The following is a 27,291-nucleotide window of genomic DNA, read 5'->3' as shown; positions in this document are numbered from 1 at the left end:
TCTACTCCACCAGCCTACATTTTTACAATGCATTTTGTGACACATTATTATTTATATATTTTTTTTATCAGTAATCAAAAACGAAAGGGGAACTAATCCAATCAGAGTAGGCCGGTAAAACATTGGACCCAACCAGCTGCAGTGTTGAAGAGACACCTGACATGGGTTCAGAGCAGGTCACTGCCAAGACTCAGACCGTTGCATTATGGAATAGGACACACTCTGCAAATACTTTTGGTTTTGATACTTTAAAGCAACTGCTTTCTTACTTTTACTCAAGTACAAAAGTTAATGTGGTACTTGTGTTTTCCCTGCTGCTAATTGTTCTTCATCAAATCTGATTAAATCACCATATGAAGCCACATCAGTATGATTTCATTTTAGGCATTTAATTACATATTATAGAAAACACACACGGACAGAAGGCTACTGCTGTAGAGACTGGTGAAGTTCAGTGTGCTTCTCCTGCTGTCCTGCAGATGTCTCTACAGCCTTCACTGTTCCTCCCTACTTCACACGTGGGGGCTCCAGACTTGTGTGTTTGCTGCTAGGTGCAAATGTAGGCCTAGTTCAGACCAAGTTGGTGGATCTACACTGCAGCACCATATGAACTGATGAAGACAAAACGTATGAGTGAGAGCTGCTGTGTTCACTGCCTGATCTCCAGGTCCTCACTTAATGAGGGGACCTCATCATTGGTGTCCACACTGAGCAACCTGTGAACCACCTTAAGAATTGTAGGGTAGTAATTGGCCAGCTGATGGCGCCTAAAGCCCTTCAGGTTTCTGCAGCGAGTACTGCTGTCCTGAAACAACCAATTCAGTTTGACGTTAAACTCGCAGTGAGACTATCCAACGTGTAAATACATTCATAGATTATATTGTATTTACATAAACATCCAATCATAAAACAATCCTGTTGTTAATATTATTGTTGTTATTATTAGTAGGCTATTTGTACTATTCAAACCTAGACGGTGTGTGTATTTGTGTGTGCGTGCGTGTTCCTGTACTCATATCTTTGTGAGGACCATTTTAAGCATAGATTCAACAGAGTGAGGACATTTTGACCGGTCCTAACTTTTTCAATGGGCTGTTTGAGGGTTAAGACTTGGTTTGGGGTTGGAATCAGGTTTAGGTTATGGTTAGGGTTAGGCATTTAGTTTGGATGGTTAAGATTAGGGTAAGGGGCTTAGGGAATGCATTATGTCAATTAGTGTCCTCACTAAGATAGAAGTACAAACATTTGTGTGTGTTTGTATGTGTGTTTGTTTGTGTGTGCGTTTGTGCGTGTGTGTGTATGTGCGTGTGAGTAGACCCCTCCCATCACTGTTGGACACGGTGCGCACTGTAGTCAGAGCGCGCGGGTGCAGACAGGGCGCACACACACAAACACACACCGCACGCACACGCTCACACAGCATCCTTACGTGCAGACAGACGGACACAGACTGGTGGAGATGGAGTTGATGTAGGCGCGCTTCTTCGTCACATGGACTGAATGCAGTGACTGGCGCTTTGGATTTGTGCTCTTCACGCCACAGAGAGAGACCAGAGAGAAAATGTGGAGATACACAAACTTGTTCGCCTGTCTGTTGGTTTTGTGTTCGGATGCGTCTTCACAGAGCAAGGTAGGTCAGACGAGAAGCGCATTTTTTGTCATGTTCCATTTTCTTTACCAAGGATTGCATGCACGACTGTATAGTGCTGCTGATTAAAGAAGTATTAATATGTAGTTATGTCAGTAATGGTCAATATATTGCAGCGGGTATACAGTGTCCAGCTCTTCTGTCCTGTTCTGCTGAAAATCACCTCTTAGCTGTATCATGTTTGGGTGCCATGGTGCCTCTGCTTCAGACAAATTAGTGTCTAGACCAATACCCAACATTTTCCTCAAGTCAGACCTTTAATTGTCTGTCTAAAGGTGGCAGATGGTTCAGGTTATGTATCATTTTTTATGATTGGAGGTAATCCTCCCAATGAGGGCTTATGTGTGACAAGGGTAACAATGGGTTTAGGAAATCATACCTCCGCTGTGTGCAGACCTGATGCTATTGGAGTGTGGGAGAGATGACACTCTCAGTGGGGTAACTAATATCTGGTTGTCATTGTTTGTGCAGCTGCTGGACTCCAGTAACATCAACCCCCCCCCAACTATCCCTTAGCCTAATCCAGCTCTACACACACTTGCATACACAGACATGCACTGCCAGAGGATAAAACACATGTATGGCTCACATTATACAGTATATGAAGACAAGAGGCACGGTCGCCTATGTACTTTGTGTGTGTGTGTGTGTGTGTGTGTGTGTGTGTGTGTGTGTGTGTGTGTGTGTGTGTGTGTGTGTGTGTGTGTGTGTGTGTGTGTGTGTGTGTGTGTACTCTGGATACAATCAGAGAGGCCAAATCAGCAGCAGTGTGAGTATGGTTTGCTCTGGGTCCCTTAGTTTAAATGAAGGGAAATACTACTACAGCTTACAGTGTTACTTTGACAATAACAACACCTGTGCATGAAGCTCAGTAAAGAAATGGTTTTCCCATTTGCTGGAAAGTAACTCGACTGGCCTGCACAGAGCCCTGACCTCACCTTTGGGAGGAACTGGAACACCAACTGCACGCCAAGTCTCACCACCCAGCATCAGTGTTGGACCGCTCCCGAATGGGAGCAAACTACTGGAGCCTGTTTACTATAACTGGTCGAAATAAATCGTAGTCCAGTAGTGGTGATGTAGGTGAGGAAGGAGGTAATACAGTGGAAAATAACGCTTTTCTCCTACATAAGAAAATAAAATGTACACCTTAAATATGGTAAAGGCTGTAATACAGTGAGGAGGCAGTTTCCTTTTTTGCTAGTTAAACATTGTTGTTTTTAGCCAGGCTAAACTGCTGATTTTTATGGAAGTTTGACTAACGCTGCAAGGCTATCAGTTGCCCCAACTATCAGTTAAATAAGTGAGATACTGGCATTAAATCAGTCAATCATGCAGACATTAGCTGCTGCAACTACTGACAATTCTACTCACTGATATTTTAATGAAGTAAAATATCCTAAATTAGTCAATTAATCACATTCCAAAGTTTTAGAAAATGTTGAAGGAGGTAGAGTAGGTAGAGGATCAGTGGTTTGATCCCAGGATCTTCCAGTCCACATGCTGAAATGTCCTTGTGTAAGACACTGAACCCCAAATTACCCCTGACAGCTGTGCTAGCAGTGTGTGATGTATTATCTCTGTTAGAGAATATATGAATGACAATGAATGTGTGTGGATGTGACTTGTAATGTAAAAGTGTGAAAGCGCTTTGAGTGGTGATTAAGACTAAACTGCTGTATAATATATAGTACAAGTAGTATTAGTAGCAGTCGCAGCAGTACCATCACCAGGAGCAGTGGTATCCTTATGTCTGTATTGTTGGTTGACAAAATACAGCTGTGAAACCAGATATGGGTGATGCATTGTCTGATTTTGTATTTTTCGTGTTCTGTTAAATATTATTTTATTATGGTAAAACTTAAAAAAATGATTTAAGTTTTAATCGTGGCCTGACACAGAGGTGTAATAGAACATTGTCTTTCAGCTTACTCTGATACAACAATCCAAATGATAACCTTTTAATTTAATATTGTAAGGCACAAATACTAAAATATTTCATGAAAATGTTGATAAGTGTACAATTACGTTTAAATTATATGAATGTCCAGTCTTTAATTTATGTCTACCATAAGTGAATAGACCCAAAAAAAACATTTCAACGACAATGAAAGCTATTCACCCAGAAGAGAAAAGCATTTGCACTTTCACTTACTGGACTAATAATCAATCAGTCAATCAATCACATTTTATTTGTACAGCCCATATTCACAAATCACAATTTGTCTCATAGGGCTTTAACAAGGTGTGACATCCTCTGCCCTTAAACCTCAACAAGAGTAAGGAAAAACTACTGAAAAAAGTTTAACAGGGTAAAAAGAAGGTAGAAACCTCAGAGAGAGCCACATGTGAGGATCCCTCTCCCAGGACGGACAGAAGTGCAATAGATGCCACATGTAATGGATAATAAACAATAATAATAATAATAATAATAATAATAATAATAATAATTGTGAAATCAAAATGTCCCATTAGACTTATTTTAGGTGAAGGACTTTGTTTAGACAATGTAGCCTGTTGTATTATGAGTATGTGTGTGTCACTTACCTAAAGTTGGCTAATTGTACGTTTTGCTAAAGGCTACATAACCAACATTTGCTTTAGCAGCTGTTTACTGGACTTTTGCACAAATGTTGCAAGTTCCAAACTGCTTTCCTTCACTCACCATTTCTCTCTCCAGGTTTTTCTCTCACAACACCAACACTTTTGTTTTGCTTTTAATTTTATCATTTCTTTCCTATTGACATTAGGATGCTAATTACTTTCTGACAGTGAGTCACTGTAGTGTCTAGTCTGTCCTGAATGAATAGCTCTGCTCAGAGGACATATTATAACCTCCTGTCATATAAGGTTTGTCATGCAAACTCAATGACTCCTTAAGCTCTTGGTGAGACTGGTAAGTTAACAGCTGTTGATGCTAAATGTTGACATATCATAATTTCTTCTAGGCTACAGCAGACCCCCAGTCATAGTCTGTAGTTGTCTGGTGCCACTAGCATTAATGAGAGACAAAGCCCGCTTAGAGAAGTGCATGGAGGGCACAGGGTGGCGTGGGAAACAGTGCACCTGCTTCATGTTTTGGTTGTAAACAAACCCAAGGACAATCTGCACAGATCAGCAGGGGGTGAGACAGAAGGAGCCAGCAGAGTGGGATGCCCAGTGTGCTTCATTGAAACAGCATTCTGGAGTATGGCACTCTGATGTTGGCACAGATGGGGATGGGCCAAACATGCATGCTCTTACATGTGCTGTATGGTGTGTTTTAGCTTCAGGTCATTCCCATAATGTGCAAGATATGGCATTTTGTCATGCCATGCTATACTAGTTAGACTTCCTTTAATAGGGCATGTCACATGGGGCTTGATGAAGTGTCAACATTATCAGACTGTGGAGAGACACATCACCCTGTTTGTGGTTAAAACAAAGCTGCAAGCTGAAGAGGAGTAGGAGTGACACTGGGGCAACGACCGGTGCAATATAGATGTATATTCTATAGACGCTTCACTGTTCTTGATCCTTGAATGTTACTTTAACTAATTAACACCTCAGCCATTAAATCAACCTATCAATCTGCATGGACAGCAAAACCAGTGTGTTTGCTTGGTATCAACTCGCGTTGTGGGGACCTAAATATGTTTACACAGTCATATGGTTGTATATTGTCTTCCTTATAGGGACAAAGAGCAAGTCCCTATAATGTAAATTATTACATTTTAAAGTGAAGACATGTTTTAAGGTTAGGTTTATATTAGGGTTAGGGTTAGGGTTAAGGTTAGGCAAGTCAAACTAAGGTTAAGGTTAGAGTTGGTCTCCAGGAAATCCATGTAAGTCAATGCAATGACCTCAAGTCACGGAGACACAATGGTGTGTGTATGCACATAAACTGTAAAGCAGAGAAACTTATAAAATGAAAGCAAAAAAGAACTGGATACTCAGTATGTTTGTGTTTTTGAAAGCATCATCTGTCCTTTTTCCTCTCAGACTTTCATGTCTTCGGTGAGGCGCCTTCTCCCTCTATGCAGATTGTTAATCCTTGCGAGCCAGATGTATTTTCCTAGATTAGTTTTAAATTTAGCTTGTCTCTGCCGACTCTACATGTACGGAGTCCTTCTATGGCCTCTCTAAAAATTCTCATGAAATCTCTCTTGGGCATATTCTTCCTGTGGGCTTTGAAGCTTCTACAGATCAGTATCATTGTATCCTGTCCTATATTCTGCCTACAGATGTTGGCATAAGTAAGTGCATGACAAGCGTAAGATCATTCTTTTAGAAATCAACTTCACACCCTCAAAAACCTTTGTGCATACAATGTATTTATTTATTTACAAATGAAGTAGAAGTACGTAGATATACACATTTGTGTCAGGGATAATAGGACAAAAAATGACAGAGATTTATTGTATTTTTCAGACGTCACCATCAGATGTGTTTCTGCAGTCTTATCCTGTTGGGGGTCCTCGCCCCAGTATCTATAACAATTACATATTAGAAAGTTCTGTAAAGCATGATTTACGTCCAGTTAGTGTTAGAGCTAAAAGTATTGCGTCTCCTATATGTAGCAAAACAAAAAGTCAGGGTGTGGAAGTGTTGATTTTTTATGAAAATATATATGAAACACATATAACAAAATATGTCTATAACTGTAAAGGAATAGTTTGACATTTGGTGAAATATGAGGACGTATGAGTAAAATCAGAAGAAAGCCCTCTCACAATTGTACATTAAAAATGAAGCTACCACCAATCTCTTAAAACAAAAACTAGAGCCCAGGAGAAAAAAGCTAACGTAAAACAACAACAACAACAAATGGACAAAAAAGACTTTGGGGAATATTTTGTGCTGCAGTGACTCTGTGGAGCCTCTGCTGGTTGTCTGCAAACCTTAAAATGACCCAGTTCAAACCTGGTAAAAACATCCATCCTGAGTGGTCAGCACTAAGTACAGGTCTGAACGTACCCAATTGCATCCTCAATGTGTCCTGAGATCCGATCACATTCGGAGGTGGCATTATCGTGAACACCAATATGTCCTGGGTTCAAACTTTTCAAAATAAAAGCTCTGTTATTCAGCTCAATATAAAGCATTACGGCAACAAAACCAATGTTGTGATTTTACTTTGACGAGAACTTGCTGAGGAGGAAGCGATTCTATATATATTGTATTCACGAAGAGAGAAGCACCAGTGACTCCAACGAATGTCTGTGTCAGTCCAATTTGGTTAAATGGCAAATGGTCTGTATTTAAATGTGCTTTTCTCGTCCTGATGACCACTCAAAGTGCTTTACAGTACAGTTTGCCATTCACCCATTCACACACACATTCATAGCTTCATCTATTAGCAGCACTTTTTTTTCTATGAGGGGGAATTCAGGGTTCAGCATCTTGCCCAAGGACACCTCGGCATGCAGATGGGGAAGACTGGGATCAACCGCTCTACCCCTCAGCCACAGCCGCCCCAGTATGGTGTTATTTTAATAATTGAATGATCATTTAAATCATCTAAATTATCTGGCCGCGATTTTGATCAGAGGTTTGACCTAGTTGCCAACTACTGCTGTTTTTTAGGAGGTTAACGTTTAATAATTTGTTCAATAAATTATTCTAATATGTAGTGCAGTATCAGTGATAAGATCTGCAGCATTTTACAATTATAATAATATTAATAACATAAACATCTGCTGTAACAAATCATCTGAGACAAAAGATATTTGGCAACATCTATCATTCCAGTGGTGGTTGAGGTTTCCAGACATTCACTGGTAGTTAGGGAAGTGTCTCTTTGTGCTTATGATTAAATTATTATGTCAGTCTCTCAGGGATGTGGAGTTTTCTGTGGTTGTTGCTGTCTAAAACTATGTCTGATTTGATGGCAGATTTTGCAATGTTTTTAATTGTGTTTTTGCAATGAAATTGTGGGAGCAAATGAACACTGCACAAATACTGTTATTTGTTTTGTATAGAGCTTTCACACCATTTCTACACAATACATACATAATGCATTCTCCAGCCCCTAAACCAAGTCTTAAAGCCTTGATAAAACCCATTGAAGTTGTCAGAAACTAGCCATAATGTCCTAACAGTTTTTTTCCTGACAACAAAAGAATGATATTTAGACATATGCACACACACACACACACACACACACAAACATCAATCAATCAATCAAATTTTATTTGTATAGCCCATATTCACAAATCACAATATGTCTCATAGGGCTTTAACAAGGTGCAACATCCTCTGTAACCCTCAACAAGAGTAAGGAAAAGCTACTAAAAACCCTTTTAACAGGGTAAAAAGAAAGTAGAAACCTCAGAGAGCCACATGTGACCAGTTTGTCACTAAAATAAGAAAGCATGCCTCTAACCCTTTGCGATTTATATAAGCGGCCTCGATCCTTGTGATTCGTCTTGTCTTTTGGCTTTTTAGCTGTTCTGCAGGTTTGTTTTTTTGTAGAAAAGTGTTTTGTCAATCAGTGACTTTCCACAACAATGTTGTCACACAAAACTGACACCAGGGAATTGGCTAACACGGGGCTCTGCAGTAAATTTGGTTGGTAAGGGTGAGACTTACGTGTCACACACGTCTGCAAGATCCCAACCAAAAACAAGGAGGGAGTCGGTTCATTGTCATTGTTTGGAGATTAACTATGATAGGTGAAACTAAATGGATTGGTCAAATTTACTGAAATATTGCAGTGATTTCACATAAGGGTGGATTAGTGGAGATTGTGTTAATTGCTGCATTTTAGAGGGACTGGTATGTAGATTTTTACTGTGGAGCCATATTGACAGCTTGATCTTGTACCTGTTTCTGTGGATTTTTCTACGCTCCAAACAGAGTGATCATGTTGTGCAACAAATCAAATGCGGAAATGTGCAAAAAAAGTTCAAAGGTTTGATAACGTTTTCTTGAGTTCTTCAAAGTTACTCTGGCTCGATAGGAGCCTTCATGCCAGTAGCTCATTCAGACATCCAGTATTACAATCCTTTTCTCATTTCTTCGTCATCATGTTCTTAAAAGGACTGAAAAGTTCAGAGAGGAATGTAGATGTGTACCCCGAAAAACAGCAAGTGCTCGATACACTTTGTGTTCAGCTAATTAGCATCTCTGTGCTAATTCCAGTGTTTTTGTTTCAAATCTGAGCCCCCGACCTCATGGCTCATCTCCAGCCTGAAGGGTTTTGAGGAATTCCTCCTTTGTACCAAGTTAATCTTCATAGTGACACAGTAAGACTGTTTATCATAGGCTCAGCTAATTAGATAAAAAAATCAGGTGGACTCTGGACTGGAATGTGGACCCTGGGTCTGGTCTTGAGTGTCCTTGACAGGAGATGATGTGGATTTTAAAGGGATAGTAAGTCCTTTAAAATCACTAACATCACAAGCTTGATGGGCTTAAGGCTGATTAGAGCTGGTACTCATGGTGCCTTCATGTGCGTTTGTGGGGAAAAAAAGTTCAAAACTAGCTGCAGGTCAACATGGATCAAAGTATGAATGTTTGTGTTTGAAGAAGGTTGCAAACATGCATCTGGACATTTTAGCTTTGCCACAGGGTACCTGCACTGGCTGCCTCTTGTCCCATACTGTTACCAGCTAGCAAAGCACAAAGAACAGATGATATCCTTGTTTATAGGAACCTTGTTTCAGAGACAGCAGAGCAACACCAATGCCTGTGTAATACATCTCAGTTTTTTACGAATTCCGAGCACAACTGGGAGTTCACCTCATCACTGTCAGTGCATGTTAGCTGCCCGAGGCTGCAGTGGTTGATCTAATAGAGCTCTCTGCAGTGTGCAGGCGCTTTTCCTCGTATTGTGCAGACATGAGTTCATGTTTGAGCCGTTCCTTTTTGACCTGAAACTTGACTGCACTTGAAAGGTCAGAGCCAAAGACTCAAAGCTCAAAGCATGCGTTAAATACTCTGTACTCTTAATTATTAGCACTCTTAATTGTGTTGCCTGTTCTCATGCTGGTAGGTCAGCTCTTGGCCTGAGATGCTGGACAGTTAGTTAGGCATACTGGCACATATGATTTGACAGGGGGCAGAGGCAGCTGCTCTGATTGGAAGAATGGCTCAGATTTTTCATGATACATCGCTGCCAAATCTTTCTCCTGCTGGAAAGCTTTAGTCCTTTTTGAGCAAACACGAAGTACCGGAGTAAATCCTCCTGGAATTTCTTTGACTTCTACATCCTAAAGCAACTTAAGCTGATGTTGCTACGCAGCAGTTATTGTTCAGCAGGGCTTGAACAATGCAGCCCAGCAGGGCAATAGGCATGGATTCTGCTAAAGAAGTTTAATCTGCTAATCCACTCTGTTTTCATGTGGCTGTAGCATTTGTCAACCTGCTGCCTTTTCGCTTGACTTGGGTCAGGATTGGTCCGGCTCTGCACACAGGAGTCCTGCCCTGTATCAGACCCCCTCCCATACATGTCTGCAGTAATAGAGGGGAAAGCATACACCCCTCCACGTCTTCCCTCATCACTCAGCCTACATTCCTTCACTAATGAGCCCGCACCACCTTCACCACTCCCTCCCTACCTTCATTAAGCCTAATACAGCCCTGCCAGAAGACATCCAAAATTGTGCTATAACTGTAATGAGGGAAACCCATTAAAGAATATAACATTAACTTACATCCTAATCAATCAGTCGATCATTTCCACTTTCATTAATAATTTTCTGTTCAGCAGTAGTCCAGCAATTGTGTGTCTCATAAATTTGAGGGACTCATGAGAGACAGATTTTAAAAGGAATGGTCAATCTGTTTAGGTGGAGATAAATTTACTTTTAGTCCATAGTATGAGTCAAGCTCAAAATCCTACCTAAGACCCTCGATATTTGTTAAATGCCCACATAATTCAGCAGGGCCTTTCAAGCTCTATATGGTCAATGTTTGTATTGCAAACTCTGTTATAAATTGGCTCCAGTAACCATGATTCTATTACTATGACATCACCATGGTTATTTTTTCAGACTTGACTGAGCACCTCCACAGCTCCACATGACATTATTTAACTGTTTTTACATGCAGCATGTACTCCCCATTACAAATAAGCTGACCTTTATGCCTAAGATTAGTTAGAGTTTCATTTTATTCACAGGAAAGACAATGCATATCAGTGACTGTTCCACTGTTCCAGTGCCGGAAGGTTTTTCATCATCATTATGCAAGGCTAATCTTTTTCTTTACATTTGTCTCCATATTAGTTCTATTGTTTATAAAATTATAATTAATAGTCCTACATCTGAACATCAGTCACATCAGGACAGGACCACAGCTCATTAATGAAGAATGTCTGTGAAGTAATACCATATGTGCATCTGTGCTGTGGTTTATAGTCCCTAAATCTTACCAGGGAGAGATGACAGTCCTAACCTCCTACAACACATGATCCAACGGACATGATTCTAAATGATGAGAGATGAGCTCCCATCAGTCACATGTACCTGCGGACTATCTATCAGTACAACAAGGCATAAGGGCCCATTCAAAGGACACAGCTGTTGCAAGAGCAATTTACAATTCTGCCCAACAAGGCTTCAATGGCCCCTGTCAAATGAGAAAAGATGGATTAAGAAACACCGTTCAGTTTTCAGCAGACCTTTGCCAACTCACCATCACCATAAGCCTCATCAAATGTCGTAAATCTGTGTAGTGGAATTCTTCTGTGAAATCTCCACTGTGTGCCAGCGTGCACATGTCTCACTTAAGAACTGTGTGGAATGTGTGTTCAGGCTGCCATGCTCTGCTTCCTGTTTATTAAGTAAGCCATGAACCTGGCCTGCCAAGGCTCTCTCATCATACATGGCAGCCAGCTGGGGATGCAGGAGTCTTATGAGTTATGTTTGTCTCAGAGGCTTTCCTCTGAGTCACACAGGCTAACATTCAAAGCAGGGGAAACATGTGGTTATTTTTCAGGGTTACTTTCCTTCCCTTGCTTTTGTTTCCCTACAATAGAGGGGGAATTATTATTCATGCAAGTCCATCAGGGGTTTGACTAATGGAATAGATGAGTGGAAGAACTCGCACTGAGGAAAGGAAGAGCACAGCTCATCTTTATATTTATTTAACCTCACCCCACAGGTTCACATCCAGGTCTGATGTTCTAAACCCGTGTTCAACCCCATGGCTGCTTATTTTGCAGCATTACCACAAGGAGACATTGTCACATCATGCATCTAAGGCCTAGTTCATACCTGGTATTACGTGTTGGGTGATTTGATCACATGTGGGCATCTCAAAGAAAGTAAGTTCACATTCCCGAATGACCACTTGTAATCAGATCTCATTTCCCTGCTCTATATGCACATGTACACCACTTCTGTTTGTCAAGATAAATGCTGTGATTTTGAACAAGTACAGGAGGTAGCAATGCAGTCCATGTCTCCTGGAAATTAAATGAAGCAGACGAAATTGAAACAATCCAGATTAGATTTGTTCCAGTCAAACTAAATCCCCCAAGAGATTTGGTGCAATATACCTCGATATACTTGAAAGAAAAATTTAATTGTGGATTAAAAAGCCAGCTTACATGATTTGAGAAGGCAAATAAAGAAGTAATACCTCTCGTGCAAAGTGTTAGTGGAGTCTGTGGCCTAGGACACAATTGACAGTTTGGCCATATGTGGTCACCTTCAAATGTGATCTGACCAATCAGACCTCCTTCAGACCTTACATTAACATCCTTCTGTCCAAATGTGGCCACAGTCGTTTAGCAGTTTGAACACAAATTTGTCTGGGGCCACCCATCTCTCATAGTGTATTAATAACAGAAATGATGTGTGTTTGATCATAAGAGGTCATTGCTGAAGAGTTGCCTATGTGCAAACATAAAGGGAAGATAACAGAGACCTAAAAATAAAAAAAACCATGCAAACCTTTTTGTTGGATTCTAAAATGTGATAATTCATGCTCCCTCCTCCAGATCTTTGGGGAGACTGAACCTGTCCGGATGACATCAGAGGGCTCAGACTGCCGCTGTAAATGCATCATGCGCCCTCTCACCAAAGACGCCTGCCAGCGGCTGCGAAGTGGACGTGTACGTGTGGAGGACTTCTACACAGTGGAGACGGTCAGCTCCGGATCTGACTGCAAGTGCTCGTGCACTGCCCCACCTTCCTCCCTCAACCCCTGTGAGAATGAGTGGAAGATGGAGAAGCTGAAGAAACAGGCCCCTGAGTTACTAAAGGTGAGCAAATGAGGCTTAAAGCCACTATAGCCCTTTTCTGACATGACCTCTGGAGGAAGTCAGGATTGGTGCCTTTCACTCATGCACAATGCAGCGGAAGATTCTCTGCTTAGACACGTTCACAACAACACTGAAATCTCCGGAGCTTTTAGGTAAGGGATGATGCAGCAGGCATGCAAACGTCAGTAACATGCCACTCGCTCGTGGTGAACCCTGCAGAGGATCTCCTGCTGTGTTCTTACATCCGCTCCTCTGGACTTACTGCAGACTTTGTACTAGGGCACCAGGTGGAGAAACACCGCTGGAGGCTCTCACTTGGACATTTGCATTCACACATACAGCCTCTGTGGAGAAAGTCCGGAGTATCTCCAGAGTTCAGTGCATGTCTGAAAGCAGCTTATGATAGCATGTTTCAAGTGATTCTGATGGTGTCAGATGATGAACATTACAGCTTAAAGGGGACATATCATGAAAATTCCACTTTGTTAGTGCTTCTACACGTTAATGTGGGTATCTGGCATGTCTACCAACCCAAAAACTCTGGAAAAAAAACACTTGCGCGTTTTGTTATGGTTCCTCTAAGTCAGAAACGTCATGCTTGAGTGACTGGAATGAGCTTCCTGTGTATTGTGTCGTCACAATACACTGGAAGTCTCCCTACATGGCCTTTGCCCACCCCCCACCTCATCCCCCCCGCCCCCCCACACTCGTTATGCCGGGTTAACACCGGACGCGGAAGCGCCGCGCAGCGCAGCGCCATTCTCAAGCACGCAGCCGCCTGGCTGCGTGCTTGAGAACGACGCATTTGCTTTCTGCTTTCTCCGCTTGTTGTTGTACCCGTTGAATGTCGGGGTTCGGGGGTAAATGATGGTCTTCATAGCCCCCCCACCCCTCTCTTTCTCTCTCTGTCTGTCTGCTTGTGTGCTTGTAGTGGATGGGCAGAGGGGGACATTTAATTATGTGATTGGGAAAATTAAAACTCCAGGACAACAGAAGGGGAATACAAAGTATGGGATGCATATTTGATAATTTATATCATATAAAATATGTAATTTATATCGTTTAAAATCATGGGGGAGAGGGGGGAGGGGGGAGTTGGCTCATTAGCATTTAAAGGAACAGGCACTCAAAACAGGTCACTCTGTGGAGGGCTGTTTTATACAGGGTAAAAAGGGTGCTGTTTGAAATGATCCTTGTGGTATTTTGACCAAAGTATGTTACAGACATTTCATTAAGACCCCAAGGAACCATATCAACTTGTGGTAAAATGGGCATGCTATGTCCCCTTTAAATGTAACTTGCTTTGCTTTTAATGCATTTTGATGACAATGAGTCACCAAACAAATATATCCTCAGCCCCATTCATTAAGGACAAATGTGATCTGTGCAAAAACCTCAAGAATAGTTAGAAATGCCACTTTCTCACCTCTATAACTACACTGCAGAAAGACAAACACAATAGGATCATCCATCATCCACATACAGACATCTCTATGGTTATTGAACAGGATGTATAATAAGGTTTATTCCAGTTTAAAATCCTGATTCAACTCTCTGTGACCTTGTCTGAGTTATATGTCATCAGAATCTTTTGTGAACACGTCAGCTCACTTCTGCACATACCTCAGCACGCTATCATTTTTAACAGGCTGGAGAAGCACAATATGTACCATGTGAAGTAAAAGGCGGTTCCAGATGTTTGATCTGACTGCACCTTAAAATATGGATCAGCCCAATACATCCCCTAAGGAAATCATTTCATTAAAAAGGAGAGGTTGTATATAATTCAAATGAACCCCAGACTAAGAGCACACCGCTGCCTATAAAGTGTGGATGTCAATAGTGGTAATCAGAGCAAATAGTTTGAGAGGTCACTTAAGCTATTGCTGCAGTTAAAGAGAGACACATTAATCTGTCAGCATTGTGTTCAGGGGATGGTAAATGATGCTAGTTCTCTTTCATGGCCTGAATGACCAGCTCCAATCTATGGTGGACCTCCTCGAGGGAACCCTTTACAGCATGGATCTAATGAAAGTCCACTCCTACATCAACAAGGTGATGTCACAGATGAACACCCTGGAAGAGGTGAGCAAAAAAAGGACATATACCTCCTCATATGATTATAGTGAAAGGTTTTGTAACTTTAAAGTAACAGCTCATGTTTTTCATTAGAAATTTGTTTTTTTATTAGGATAAACCTGATGTACCATCTCATTTTCAAGGGAGTCCCAACATTTATTGCAATCGTAACATGACAATAAAGCAATGCAGTTATAAAAACATGAATGTACAAACAGGCAATAGAAAAGAAAAAGAAAAATAACTGCATACATTAATACATGTGTAAGTAGATCACCAGATGCAAACATAATGCAATATAATCTTCAGGCATAAACACAAGATATTCTTTCTATATGTTTATAGACATACATACATACAGTGACAGCTTCATTAATAACAAGAGCAAATAACAGCTGATGTTATTTAATGGATGATAACCATTGTGATAGTTATGATTCTGTCTTGCAGACAATCAAGACAAACCTTACACGGGAGAATGATTTTGTCCGGGACAGCATGGTGAGCCTCACCAACCAGTTCAAGAGATATGAGAACTACTCCAACATTATGATGAGCATCAAGAAGGAGATCTCCAGTCTCAGCCTGCAGCTGCTTCAGAAAGACTCAGCTGAGAGCAAAGTACAGGTTAGAAAAAAAACGCTCAAAAACTAACACCCATTGTCCTTAGCTATTAACTGGGACCTATTTGAAATATCAGAAGAACGCGATGACACGTTCAACTTGGTTTACAGAACAATAGTTAGCACACTGCCCCGCCCCCACTGACTGCTACAGAGCGCTGACTGCCTGTTTATTCACATTTGTATTAATATTGAACATATCACATATCCAAATCACACTGAACTCGGCCCTGCCCCTCCCTCAGCTATTAGAAGCACACATGCCAAGTGTGAAGTCGATAAATGTAACTTTTCACGATATATATACGTTCCACAATCAGACAGACGTTTGTGGAATTACTAGGGAGATAATATGCTTTCTATTTACAACACTGTAAAGCAATATCAATAGGGATATCGTATCCATTTTTTTTTTATGTTGCACATATCTAGAAGTTAAGAAGTGAAACTTAATTCATTGTTTCTTAAGGACAGTCAACATATGAAACACACAAGACAATTTTACCCAGTTTCTTAACAAGGTATAATCTGAATATGCATTTTACAGAACACTAATGATGAGAAAACCAAGGTTTCCGTAAAAGTACCCAACAAAAAGAACCCTGCAGCCAAACCCCCCAAAGAAAAGGTCATAAAACCCAAGAAAGAGGTCATCAAAGCTGGGAAGCCGGTCAAGCCTGACCCTACAGTCAAAGCCAAGGTGGTTGGACACCAGCCTGGGGTGGTGAGGGGCATCACATACTACAAGGCTGCCAAGACCAGTGATGAGCACGGAGAAGGTGAGTTTTCAGCTCGCCCAGGACACTGCATTCTCGCTCACTGCTGTGGTGTGTTCATATAAGGCCATCCTCCCTGAGCTAGAGAAAACACTGTGCTCGCACTTTAGCTGAGTTTGCACTCCCATCTGTGTGCGATCATCTGTGTGTGATCCCCTGTGGGTGTTGAAAATGATCCAAATTAGTTTCTTTGCAGGATCAGGATCAGCCGTCAGCCACAGCTTTGCATGTCTTACCAACACAGTGAAGATGGTTATTAGCTGGGTTTAGTTTCCAATAGAGGACAGTGTAAAGTTTTCCTGAGAATGTTGTTTTACACAACTGTGAGATAAGGCTGTAATTGTATTGCTAACTTCACACGTAAGCGGAAGGCAATAAAACAGGGAATCTATAGCTGTGTGGCACACAAGATCCCATCAATACATGATTTACTCCAGTGTTGTTTTTAGCAAAGCTGGTCTAGTCAGCGTAGGATTGGAACGCTGGTGCACATTCGGCGAGCAGGAAATCCAAATCTTTTATTGACAAAATACACGGAGCTGATGGAATGCTGTCTCAATGGAGGGCTGCCATGTTCATGACATGCCTCAGCTTCACTCCTCACAACAATGTGTGGGGACCCTCACCAATGCAGAGAAAACATTTCCCAATTCCTTCCAATCCTCTTTAAGTCTAGTTGAATGAATAGGTATGCTGCGTTTGCACAGGGCACACGCACATAACACTGTCAGACCGTGTGTTCTACCATGTATGTGAACCTCAGCGAGTTCAGCCACCCTTGTCAAATCACTGAAACCAGTCGGTTGCATTTCCATAATCTCTGGCAAAGAACCGGATGCAGAACTTATTTATTATTCATTTATTCACCCCAGAAAGGTTTAAACACCTTCATACTATTTTTTCTGCAATGCCTCTCCTCAAGTTAAGTTGCAGTGACGCACATTTTACTAGGAGCTGCCCAGGGTAACCACATTTCTCAGCTGTTGGTCTCTGTACAGTTGAGTGGGTATGAAGTGACACACTCACTGTACCTGCTTACAAACTTGATTCAGAAACTGTGATTAAGACAATTGACATTACAACAGTAACTGTAAGATTGAAAGATTAGATTGAAATCAAGGCATTTGTAACTGTTTGTTACTGGAATCTGGGATACAGCATTATAACAGATTAATTTGGAAACATGTAACTTTGACAATGATAAAAGCAAATATGGTGCTCCTGACAAAAAATGTTATGGTCCTTTAAAACTACTTTAATATCTCCATCACCATTCAAAATATATGAAAGAGGTCTTTGAGCTGTATAGTAATAAAATAACTAAAGTCATACAAGATGTGTTCCATCTGCTTCACTAAACACAGATGGATGTCACATCTGTTAACAATTAGCTAATGTCCTCTTTCATGGGCTCTCCACTGAAAGTCATTACCTACACTCAACCTCAGATAAATTGATTTCAACAGATTTGTTGCTTTTGTGTGGATGAGGGTTACATTTAATGCCAGGTACCACTTGTAAAGTCTTCATCACCTTAAAAGACCTCATGTCTTTCAGAAACCTTCTACTGTTAATTGTAAAAACCTTATCCGAATATTGTTTTCACTTCAGCCTCCATCTGGTCCATGTGTTTAGAGTATGCTCGTGAGGAGGGTCCGCTGCATATGTAGAAACGCTGTAATCTCTTCACATCTGTCTGGCAGCACAGGATGTCAGAGTATGAGGACCAGAAGGAGAGCAGCCGCTCTCTCCGCTAAGACTGTCTTTGATTCGGCCTGCTTTCTTTTTTTATAAAAGAACAAAAGTGAACATTGAAGCCTGAAACTGGAAAACAAGTGGCCAGATTTGACTAGTATGGATTTTTGATGAAAACAACACTTTATGTTCTAAAATATGGTAGGCAGTCAATGTGTTCAGACCATTATCAGATGCTAAATATTCACTATACGTTACCGAACAAGGTCACAGATGTGATGTGTTGTCCAACCACATCTAAAAGGCAAAGTTGATAATTTGTTCCAAATGTGATGACACAAACATTCATGATTGCAAAAAAGTCATTAAAGGTTGAGATGCAACGACTACTCTCTTCTCAAAAGCTTTGATGATGTTACACTGGATTGTACACATGAAAAGTGATGCAATTCATAGTGCAAATATGAATGATTCTGTTCATTAGCAGCTCAAAGTCCAAAGATATGCAGAGTCAGATTAGGTTAATAGAAGACTCTAAATTGGCCGTGAATGTGAGAGTGAATCCTTTGTATCTGTAATATGCTTCTCGCCCACGGACAGCTCACTCTGTGACCTTCTGTATAGATAATGGATGGATAATCATCTGAAGAGGAGGTAGTTTGGAGCACTGACAATTTCTGTTTTACAATAAGTCTCATTGTGTTGGTATTCTTTGTGTGCTCTGTTGCTAATGTGGCAACTTTTATGTAAACACGTGGAAGTGGATTTTATTTCTCAAGTAGTTATTACTGTTTGTACTGTGCAGTGATTGAAAGGTTTAAAAAACAGTTCGAAAATATCGTCAATGTCCCTACACACTTACTTCTTTATGTTTTGGTAATGTGCCCATCACTAACAAGAACAAGAAGCAGCCTGTTCTCAGGTATTAACAGCTAACAGTATTACTCTCCTCTATCATCACTCGGCATCAGGACTGTCTGACCTTGTTTAACCATCAGCTATATTTTGATTTCTTTGTCTTTTTCCTCTTGGCCTGACTCTACACTCCCCTCCACCCTCCCAGATCAATCTGCCAAAATGTACACCGTCCACCACATCACAGAAAGCCAGTCTGAGGACGGAGGAGCTGAAATGGTCCTGGAAAACATGGAGGCCACGGTGGCTGAACCCATCACTACCACTGCAGTTCCCACCACCACAACCACCACCACCACAGCAACTAGCACCACAACTACTACCACCGCTACACCCACCACTATCACTACGCAGGGCACACCAGCATTTGAAAGACCAGCTCCAACCATCATGCTGCTGTTGGACAACTCCAACAACAACAGTCGGCCCACTCTCCACAGAGCAGGTAGCTGCTTACACTCACACACTCAGTATTCTGTCACAGGCTGTGACTGCAGTGACAGAGACCAGTTTAACAGCAGAAAAGTGCACAGGTTCACTCTGCTAAGAAATGTATGAGTGGGAAGTCAATTTAACTTCTTTCCCTAAATGTATTAGTTTAATGGTCTATAAATGGTCTGTATTCATATATCCATTGTTTTGTCTTGATGACCACTTAAAGCACTTTACAGTACATTTTATTTATTCATACACACATTCATACAGTGCAATTATGATCAGCACTTCTACGAGGGGCAAGTTAGTTAAATGTTCTGCTTTTATTTTGTCCAGGGAAGATCCTCAACTGTGAAGGGACGCTAGCATCCATCGAGCAGCCAGAGAAGCAGCACAGTTATGGGCGCAACGAGGGAGCCTGGATGAAGGATCCCCTGGCCAAAGACAACAAGATCTACGTCACTAACTATTACTATGGAAACAACCTGGTGGAGTTCCGCAATCTGGACAACTTCAAACAAGGTGTGCTTCATTTGGGTCTTTTTTATAACATTCTGTTGCTGCAATGGGTAAAGAGACCCACTATAGTGGTTTTGATTTTTAGCTCAAAGTTGGATATCATCTGTTAAATCTGTATGTAAAATATGAATATTTATTTACATTGTAATGTGTGCATTTGTGAAATTGTTTAACGTGTTCAAATTGCTTGGTGTCTGTTTGTGGAGGTCACTTAATATATTATTGGATCAATGTTAATGTGTGTTACTGAAAAGAAGTAGACAACTGTCCTTCTTAAACTTCCTTAATGTGGTCTTGACTATCAGTTATGTCTAACCAGCATCAAGGTTTGTGGGGCAAAACACAATCAGACCGGTCACAATTCTTGGTGCTAATGCTTCACCATAGTTAACCTAACACCCTGCCCCCCATCCATCCTGGAGCTGCAGAGAGTCATTTAGTGAATAGCGTGCCTGACTCCTTTGGGACAAGTGAGTGAGTGTTGGTTGGTGGTAAGGGCGGAAAGGGCTGGGGGTGGGGTGGTGGTCTCATTGGGCCATCCCTGTCAAAAATAACAAATATAAGTTGCTTTTAGACATGCACTGAATTTGTTGCTGTTGTGAACACGTGTCATGTCTGAAAACTGCTATACTGATACTGAACTTAAGATAATGTCTCTCCTTACATCTGATCTCAGAACAATGTTCTGACCCATAAAAGGATCTGATGTCGCATCATTTGGTATTTTACTCAAAATGTGGCGGCAGCAGGCAGTTGTCTAGCTTCACCAGCTGCTACTCAATGTTTCTGCTATTTCTGTGAGGCTAGAGCAGCATTTTTTGGACTTTTGCACTTTGAGGGTAAACCTAGGATCTCTGACGGGTGACTGATCATAGCTACCAGGTAATTTCAAACTGTCTGTTCTTAGTAGGTGTTATGAGGCGGCAGTAGCAGGTCAACAGGAAAATTACACTGATCTACCATCTGGTCTGTATAAGTTGTTTTACTAATCACCCTGGTCGACATATGTGACAACGAGTAGTTAGGGTTTACTGTGGAGCAACTTTTAAGAACTCTGAAGCTTTCACAGGAATACGTTTGGATTTTACATCTTTACAGGTTAATATGGAAAACGAAACCCAAGCATTCTTTTTTTTGTTTTTGTAGTTATCATATTAATCTTCTCTATAATCAAGGTAGGTTTCTCTGTGCAGTAAGTTTGAGAGGTTTGAGAAGTGTGTATGTATTGAGGCAGGTGAGTCCAGGGAGAAATACATTTAGGCTGCCGCTACCCTTATCTACATTATGAGCTGGCTCTGAATATTTGAATACCTTAATATTCTTTGAATACTATTACAAACATCTTGGTTGTGGTACCATCCTCATTGGTGGCTATTACAGTGTTTACAGACAGACACTAATCTTTCCTCTTCACTAAGTCTTTTTTCAACATTTAACTCAAAACACAATTTTTCGTCCCAATATTTGGTTCTAACTGCAGGATCACCCTGTTTTAACTGATAGCTGTGTTTTCTCTAACAACAGCATTGACAATGATTAATGCTGATTATCCCACATGCCCAGTGAGACTGATGAGATCTGTGGAATGCAGGTCTTGGTTGTTTCATGGCTTCAGTGGGTGGGAAAATCAACTCCTTTCACATCCAAATCAACTGAGGAATTGGATTACACTCTCTAAGAGAGTTAAGACGATATCCCATTGTAGGACTTGGCTTGTTGATCTAGATGTGTTTGGACAATGGGCTTTCTTACATATGAGGCATCCTGTGGTGCAGTTAGCTCACAGCTGTGTGCGGATGACTAGGTATCTTGGTGAGTGGCGGTGATGCCTGCTGTTCCCTGACGTGTTCTCTCTTTTCAACTGGGCACAGTGGAGAAGGATTAGGAGTGTGGGCTGGCCTAAGGGATGGGAGTGGTGGGAGTGGGGGTGGGAAGGGTGGGGAGGGAGGTTTGGCTGCACGTTGTTTTTGTCCCATTCTGGGCTTTTCATTTATTATTATTATCTAAATCAGACTTCCTGAGGTTAGAAGGTTAAGATAGCAGATGGGATGTGATTAGAAAATGACACCTACAGTACTCCACGTGTTTGTTCAGTAATGAACTCCTAAACATACTGTGTCAGTGTCACATGAAGCCAATGTGTACACAGTCTGGCATTGTAAAAACATTGTCATTGGTTCTTTGAGGGCCAAACTGTTAGCACAACATACACACAGCTGAATGTATCCAACGGAGATAAGCACAACAGAGGGTTCTTAAACATAAAGACCAGCTCACTATATTGCCCTGCCTATTGCATAGCTGGCTTTTGGCAGATTAAACTGTAATTGTTTTATCACTATCAAATCCTATCAATCACCCATGCAATAAATACAAAGTCCTCCCTATACAAACTAGAATGGCATGGGTGCATACCTCCGCAAAGGACCCTATGTCGCAATGTTGAAGATAAATATTCCTGGATGCGCCCATGGCCCATGTCCCATCCTTCCTACAAGTTTCATGGAAATATGCTTTGCAGTTTTTGTGTAATCCTGTTGACAAACAAACAACCAACAGATCCTGTTCAAAATGTATTTCTGTACAGTGGCTAAAAAAAGCCTATCATCCTATCCTCTCTCTGATTTATTTTGCAATTCAAAAGTGGCTGTCGCGTTATGTGGCGGTTGTTTTATGCGACTAATAAGAAGCCTGCAGGATAAACAATGGAGATGTCATCCTCCTACATAGAAAGTAAGCAACCAAGCACCAAAGATAGCGACTGAAATTAAAATTACGCTCTAGAAATGGTGAAGAATGTGGGTATTGTAGAGGTTATTTTAAATTAATTTACAGAAATAACATCTGATATCAGCATAACTTTTATTTTTTAGACTGCTCCTAGCAACTGCTACTACTGGCCTACCACAGCAGATCTCACCAAGAATGACAATTGCTTATTGACATATCCCGTGCTACAGGCCTAACAAGTAGAACATAATTTGCCTTTTCCCAAATAGAAATCAGCTAACATGAATACATTGGGCTGAGTAACTGAAGGGGAAGAAAATTGTAATAAATCCTTATCATGCTAATTACACACATCAAGTCCAAGTCTAATCTTCAGTGGTAATGTCTGTGGTTTAAGGTTCTGCTATATAGTTACAGAAGAACTACATTTTGATTTAGGTGTTTTATCAGCAAAATTAGGATACTGCTGCTGACAGTGTGATGTTTCCCATATGTTGCTGAAGCAGTAAAAGTTTGGATTGTGTTTATTGCCCAGTGTTGTCTTGGCAGTTGGCTATTGATGAGAAGAGCAGCCTCTTGTGGTACTAAACATGTTGGTAATATTGGTGATACTGGTTTGAGTCATCTGTTTGTACTTTGTAGGCTAACATACTGTTCTTATTTATCCTAGGCCGGTGGAGCAACCTTTTCAAATTGCCTTATAACTGGATAGGAACAGGCCATGTCGTTTATAACGGAGCCTTCTACTACAACAGAGCCTTCACCAAGAACATCATCAAGTATGATCTGAGGATGCGCTATGTGGCAGCCTGGACGCTGCTGCATGACGTGGTTTACGAGGACACCACCCCCTGGAAGTGGAGGGGACACTCAGACATTGACTTTGCAGTGGATGAAAGTGGCCTGTGGGTGATCTACCCTTCCATGGACTATGACTACAACCAGCAAGAGGTGATTATCATCAGTAAACTAGATCCTGGAGACCTGTCCTTGAAAAAGGAAACAACGTGGAGGACAGGTCTCAAGAGAAACTCTTATGGGAACTGCTTCATCATCTGTGGAGTCTTGTATGCTGTCAATGTGTACAACCAGAAAGAGGGTGAGGTGAACTATGCTTATGATACCCACACCAACAGTGAAGCCATCCCTCACCTGTCCTTTACCAATGAGTACTCCTTCACCACCCAGATTGACTACAACCCCAAAGAGAAGGTTTTGTATGCCTGGGACAATGGCAATCAGGTGACATATCAGGTTAACTTTGTCGACCAGTGAGCCCAGCTAGTTTGTGCGACAGATAAGCTCACAGTAGGCCTGCCAGTATGGCACCTATATAGAAAAATTATGTTCAGTATTGACAGCCGAGAAGCAGGCATATCGGACTAAACAGGACAAAGGATGAATCTAGTCCAGCCTTCCACTACCAATGCATGCTATTCAAACAACTGACCTCGCAAAGTACCAAACATACATGCCTCAAATATGTATTGGAATGTGTTTGTACAATATGCCAATAGAATGGGGCGTAAACAGTGGAAATAATCGAATGGGTTGAGTTAAGCTCATCAGGTAGAGTCTATAATAATAGATATTTCTTTATATCTACATTTATGAAATGTCAGCAGGCTGGCTAAAAAGATAAATAGTTTTTAAATCGTGATTTTAAGGGACACTGAAGCTTACATTTTAGAATTATCTCTAGATGTTGCAATAGATGACGGTAATTTCTGAGACCTGAGAATTTTGGGCTGATTGGCATGAGCCGAGGCTGAGTGAGATAGGGTTACATTAGGAGTAACTCCAAAATATAAGTGTTATTATCCTTTAATTTGATAGCTTCAGATAAATATATGTCAATATAATACATGCAGTGTATGGCTACTTATAGGGTGAAAGTGGTTTTGGTCGCTGTATCTATTCCTCCTGTAAATACTGTAACTCATGCTAGCTTCAGCAGAACTTTTATTTAATCCTGCTCTGCAGGACAGTTTTCAGACGATAGTCAATGATTACTTATTTTCCCTTTTAGCCAATACAATTTATTTTGACCATGATTGTTGCTGTACAGACATAGAACTTTCCTGACAGGCAAGCAGTTAGCCATTTGTTTGCCCAATGCAGTAATTCATCAACTAACCTTGCAAGTAGTCACTTATCCTCTTGCACTGCTCATGTCATGAGGATGCATTGATGAACTCACTGCACCTGTCAGAATACAGTTTCCCATTCTTTGTCAACAAGAAGCCACACAGCTGTCGAATGAGTCAGTGATGGTGTAGCATGAATTAATCAGCAGATGCTACTTAGCTAATATAAGCTAGATTTGTGTGCTCCATCTTCACACTGGACTTTATTTTTTCAGCCGAGAGTTGTCTTGAAGCTTACACAGGAAAAGCAGCATAAGAAAATTAGCCAATGTATTAGATAATGCAAAATGGCTAGATTTAGTAACCATCATTAGGCCCTCTAAAGTTAGATCCTCTTTTACCTTTTAATGGGTTTCAACTTTACATAGCACGTTTTGATTGGCTCAGTCCTCTGGCATTTAACTCAACCATGGAGATTATTTCTGCCTCCAGAGAACTTCTACTTCCAAGAAATGTTTGTAAGACGTTACTTTTACGTATTGTTTCACTTGCCCGACTACTCCATCCCATCACCTAGCACTTTGACAATGAATCTGCTTGGTTTATTATTCCGGCCTCATGATGCTTCCTGTCTCCTTACATTAGTTAGTGTTTTGAGAATAGTGTTGAATATAAATTCTAAAAACAACACAATTTTCTTCGAGATAAGAACATTTTTAATTCATGTAACTATAAAAGTCTTATGCTCTTAGGATTTTTATATTTACAGAATTTATTTGACAATTGATATCATAGCCTATAACTTTGTCTAAAATGTCTATGTTGATGTGTAAAAGTATACACTATCTGAAAAAGTAAAAGTATACACTATCTGTCATTGTTAATACATTGTGCATAACCACTACATTAAATGTCATTACTGTGTATTTAGAACTGTGATCAGTCATGCTCATATAAAAGGTGTAATGTAAAATTATTTCGTCAAGCTTCAACAAAGAGAACCATGAAGATTTTTACTTTTGACATTGACAGGCAGAACTGTGTGGGGCACATAGTGGGAATGGTAACCTTCAGCATTAGCATCACAACGCTTAATAGTGCTCTTTAGTCTCGTATACCACCACACTGTTTTGCCAGTTGTTGAATGAGTGTTTGGTTTGTTCATATAGGGCATGCTGATTGCAATGAAATATTTTGTTCAGTTGCAAAGTCTTTATACTTAAATGAAATGTAACACAACACTTGAAACCAGCTTTGTGTATGTCTGTGGTATGAAATAAAATTTCCATAATAAATGTCTCATGAGATTTATGAATCAGTCTTTAGTAAATGCCATGGGATAGCAGGACTTGCCTTGCCCAACTCCTGTTGAAGGGATGATGACCAGTGAGTCAGTCCTTCAGATTTCTGGATGTCTGTTCTCATGAGTTATGTTTAGTTCTGGGTTAGAGGTCGATGTGCACTGCTTGATCTCAGTCCAAAAATACACTGAACGACCGGCTCTGGGTCATAGTACTACGGGCACGGCTGCCTGATTTCTTGGCTGGGGATTTGAAAACTTCAGCTTCAAGTCATGCAATTCTACAGAGAGACACTGAAATAAATCAAGAGCTGAATTGTGGGTGTGGAAGAACCATGCATGTGTGTCTCATTTAAAGAAATCAAATCCCCATTGCTATTTAAAGAAGATCTCTGTGCACTGTGGCCTTTTTACACAGGGTATAATGAAGTTCATAATTGAGTATGAGACAAGACTAAGTTTGTGCAGCACTAATGGTGTGTTCAATCGTGAACTCTGTCACGAAATGTTGACATGTTGTTGTAATGGAACAATGATGTCCACACTAGCCGAGGTGATGAACACTGACAATTCACATGACCTATGCTGCTTCAGTCCCAGTGCCTCATGGCAAACACAAAGGCTCTCCTGTTGCTAAATCTGTACTCAACTTGATCCTGTTCACATCAGCAGGGCCTCCTGTTCATCACATCACATACTCATCATATGCCATCGTTTACTCACCGTGCCTAGGATGTGAAGCCTTTGTCCCCATTTCACATGCTACTGTGAACTCAGGAACTGAACTGCACTATTGAGCCATATCATTCATGTTCAATAATTTGTTGGGTTAATGTAGGAAAGCGCTCTCCACCTAGATCCCCATGCAGGCCTCTGCTGTACTGAGGTTGGGGACCTTCCACTGCAGGATCTGCCCACATTGAGATACACACCCAGCACTGCAATACTCCATCAGCGCCTCTGTGTATTGGGTTGATTAGAAACATAAAGCAAAAGCCCACATATCCAGCTGAAAATATACCTAAGAATATATACCGAGGTGTGGACTTGAGTCACATCACTTGAACTCAAGACAAACTAATGAATTGGATGACTTCAGACTGAGACTGACTTGAACACCAATGACTTGGCACCAGTCTTTTAATCTTTTGGCTTGAAGTGACTCTGTAATTTCCCCAAACCCCAAAATGAAAATTAAGGTGTAAAAGAAAGTGTTCAGCTGAGCTACTCCTTACTACAAATACTTGAATGAATCCAGAAGCAGCTAATAACACTGTCAGGAGGAAAATATCT

General features: G+C 40.9%; 1 protein-coding gene across 1 annotated transcript; it reads left to right on the top strand.

Annotated features, from left to right (window-relative positions):
* Positions 1-1,354: 1,354 nt before the first annotated feature.
* LOC118115163 (olfactomedin-like protein 2A) lies at positions 1,355-25,993 on the top strand. The gene is made up of 8 exons (XM_035166158.2): positions 1,355-1,630; positions 12,576-12,839; positions 14,817-14,924; positions 15,369-15,545; positions 16,089-16,320; positions 19,076-19,372; positions 19,699-19,884; positions 23,282-25,993. Exons 1-8 carry the CDS (start codon positions 1,562-1,564, stop codon positions 23,884-23,886), a joined length of 1,938 nt encoding a protein of 645 aa, XP_035022049.1. The 5' UTR covers positions 1,355-1,561; the 3' UTR covers positions 23,887-25,993.
* The last annotated feature ends 1,298 nt before the right edge of the window (positions 25,994-27,291 follow it).

This window comes from Hippoglossus stenolepis, chromosome 9 (assembly GCF_022539355.2).
Source record: "Hippoglossus stenolepis isolate QCI-W04-F060 chromosome 9, HSTE1.2, whole genome shotgun sequence".
NCBI lineage: Eukaryota > Metazoa > Chordata > Actinopteri > Pleuronectiformes > Pleuronectidae > Hippoglossus > Hippoglossus stenolepis.
This window is presented reverse-complemented; position numbering and strand designations above follow the sequence as displayed.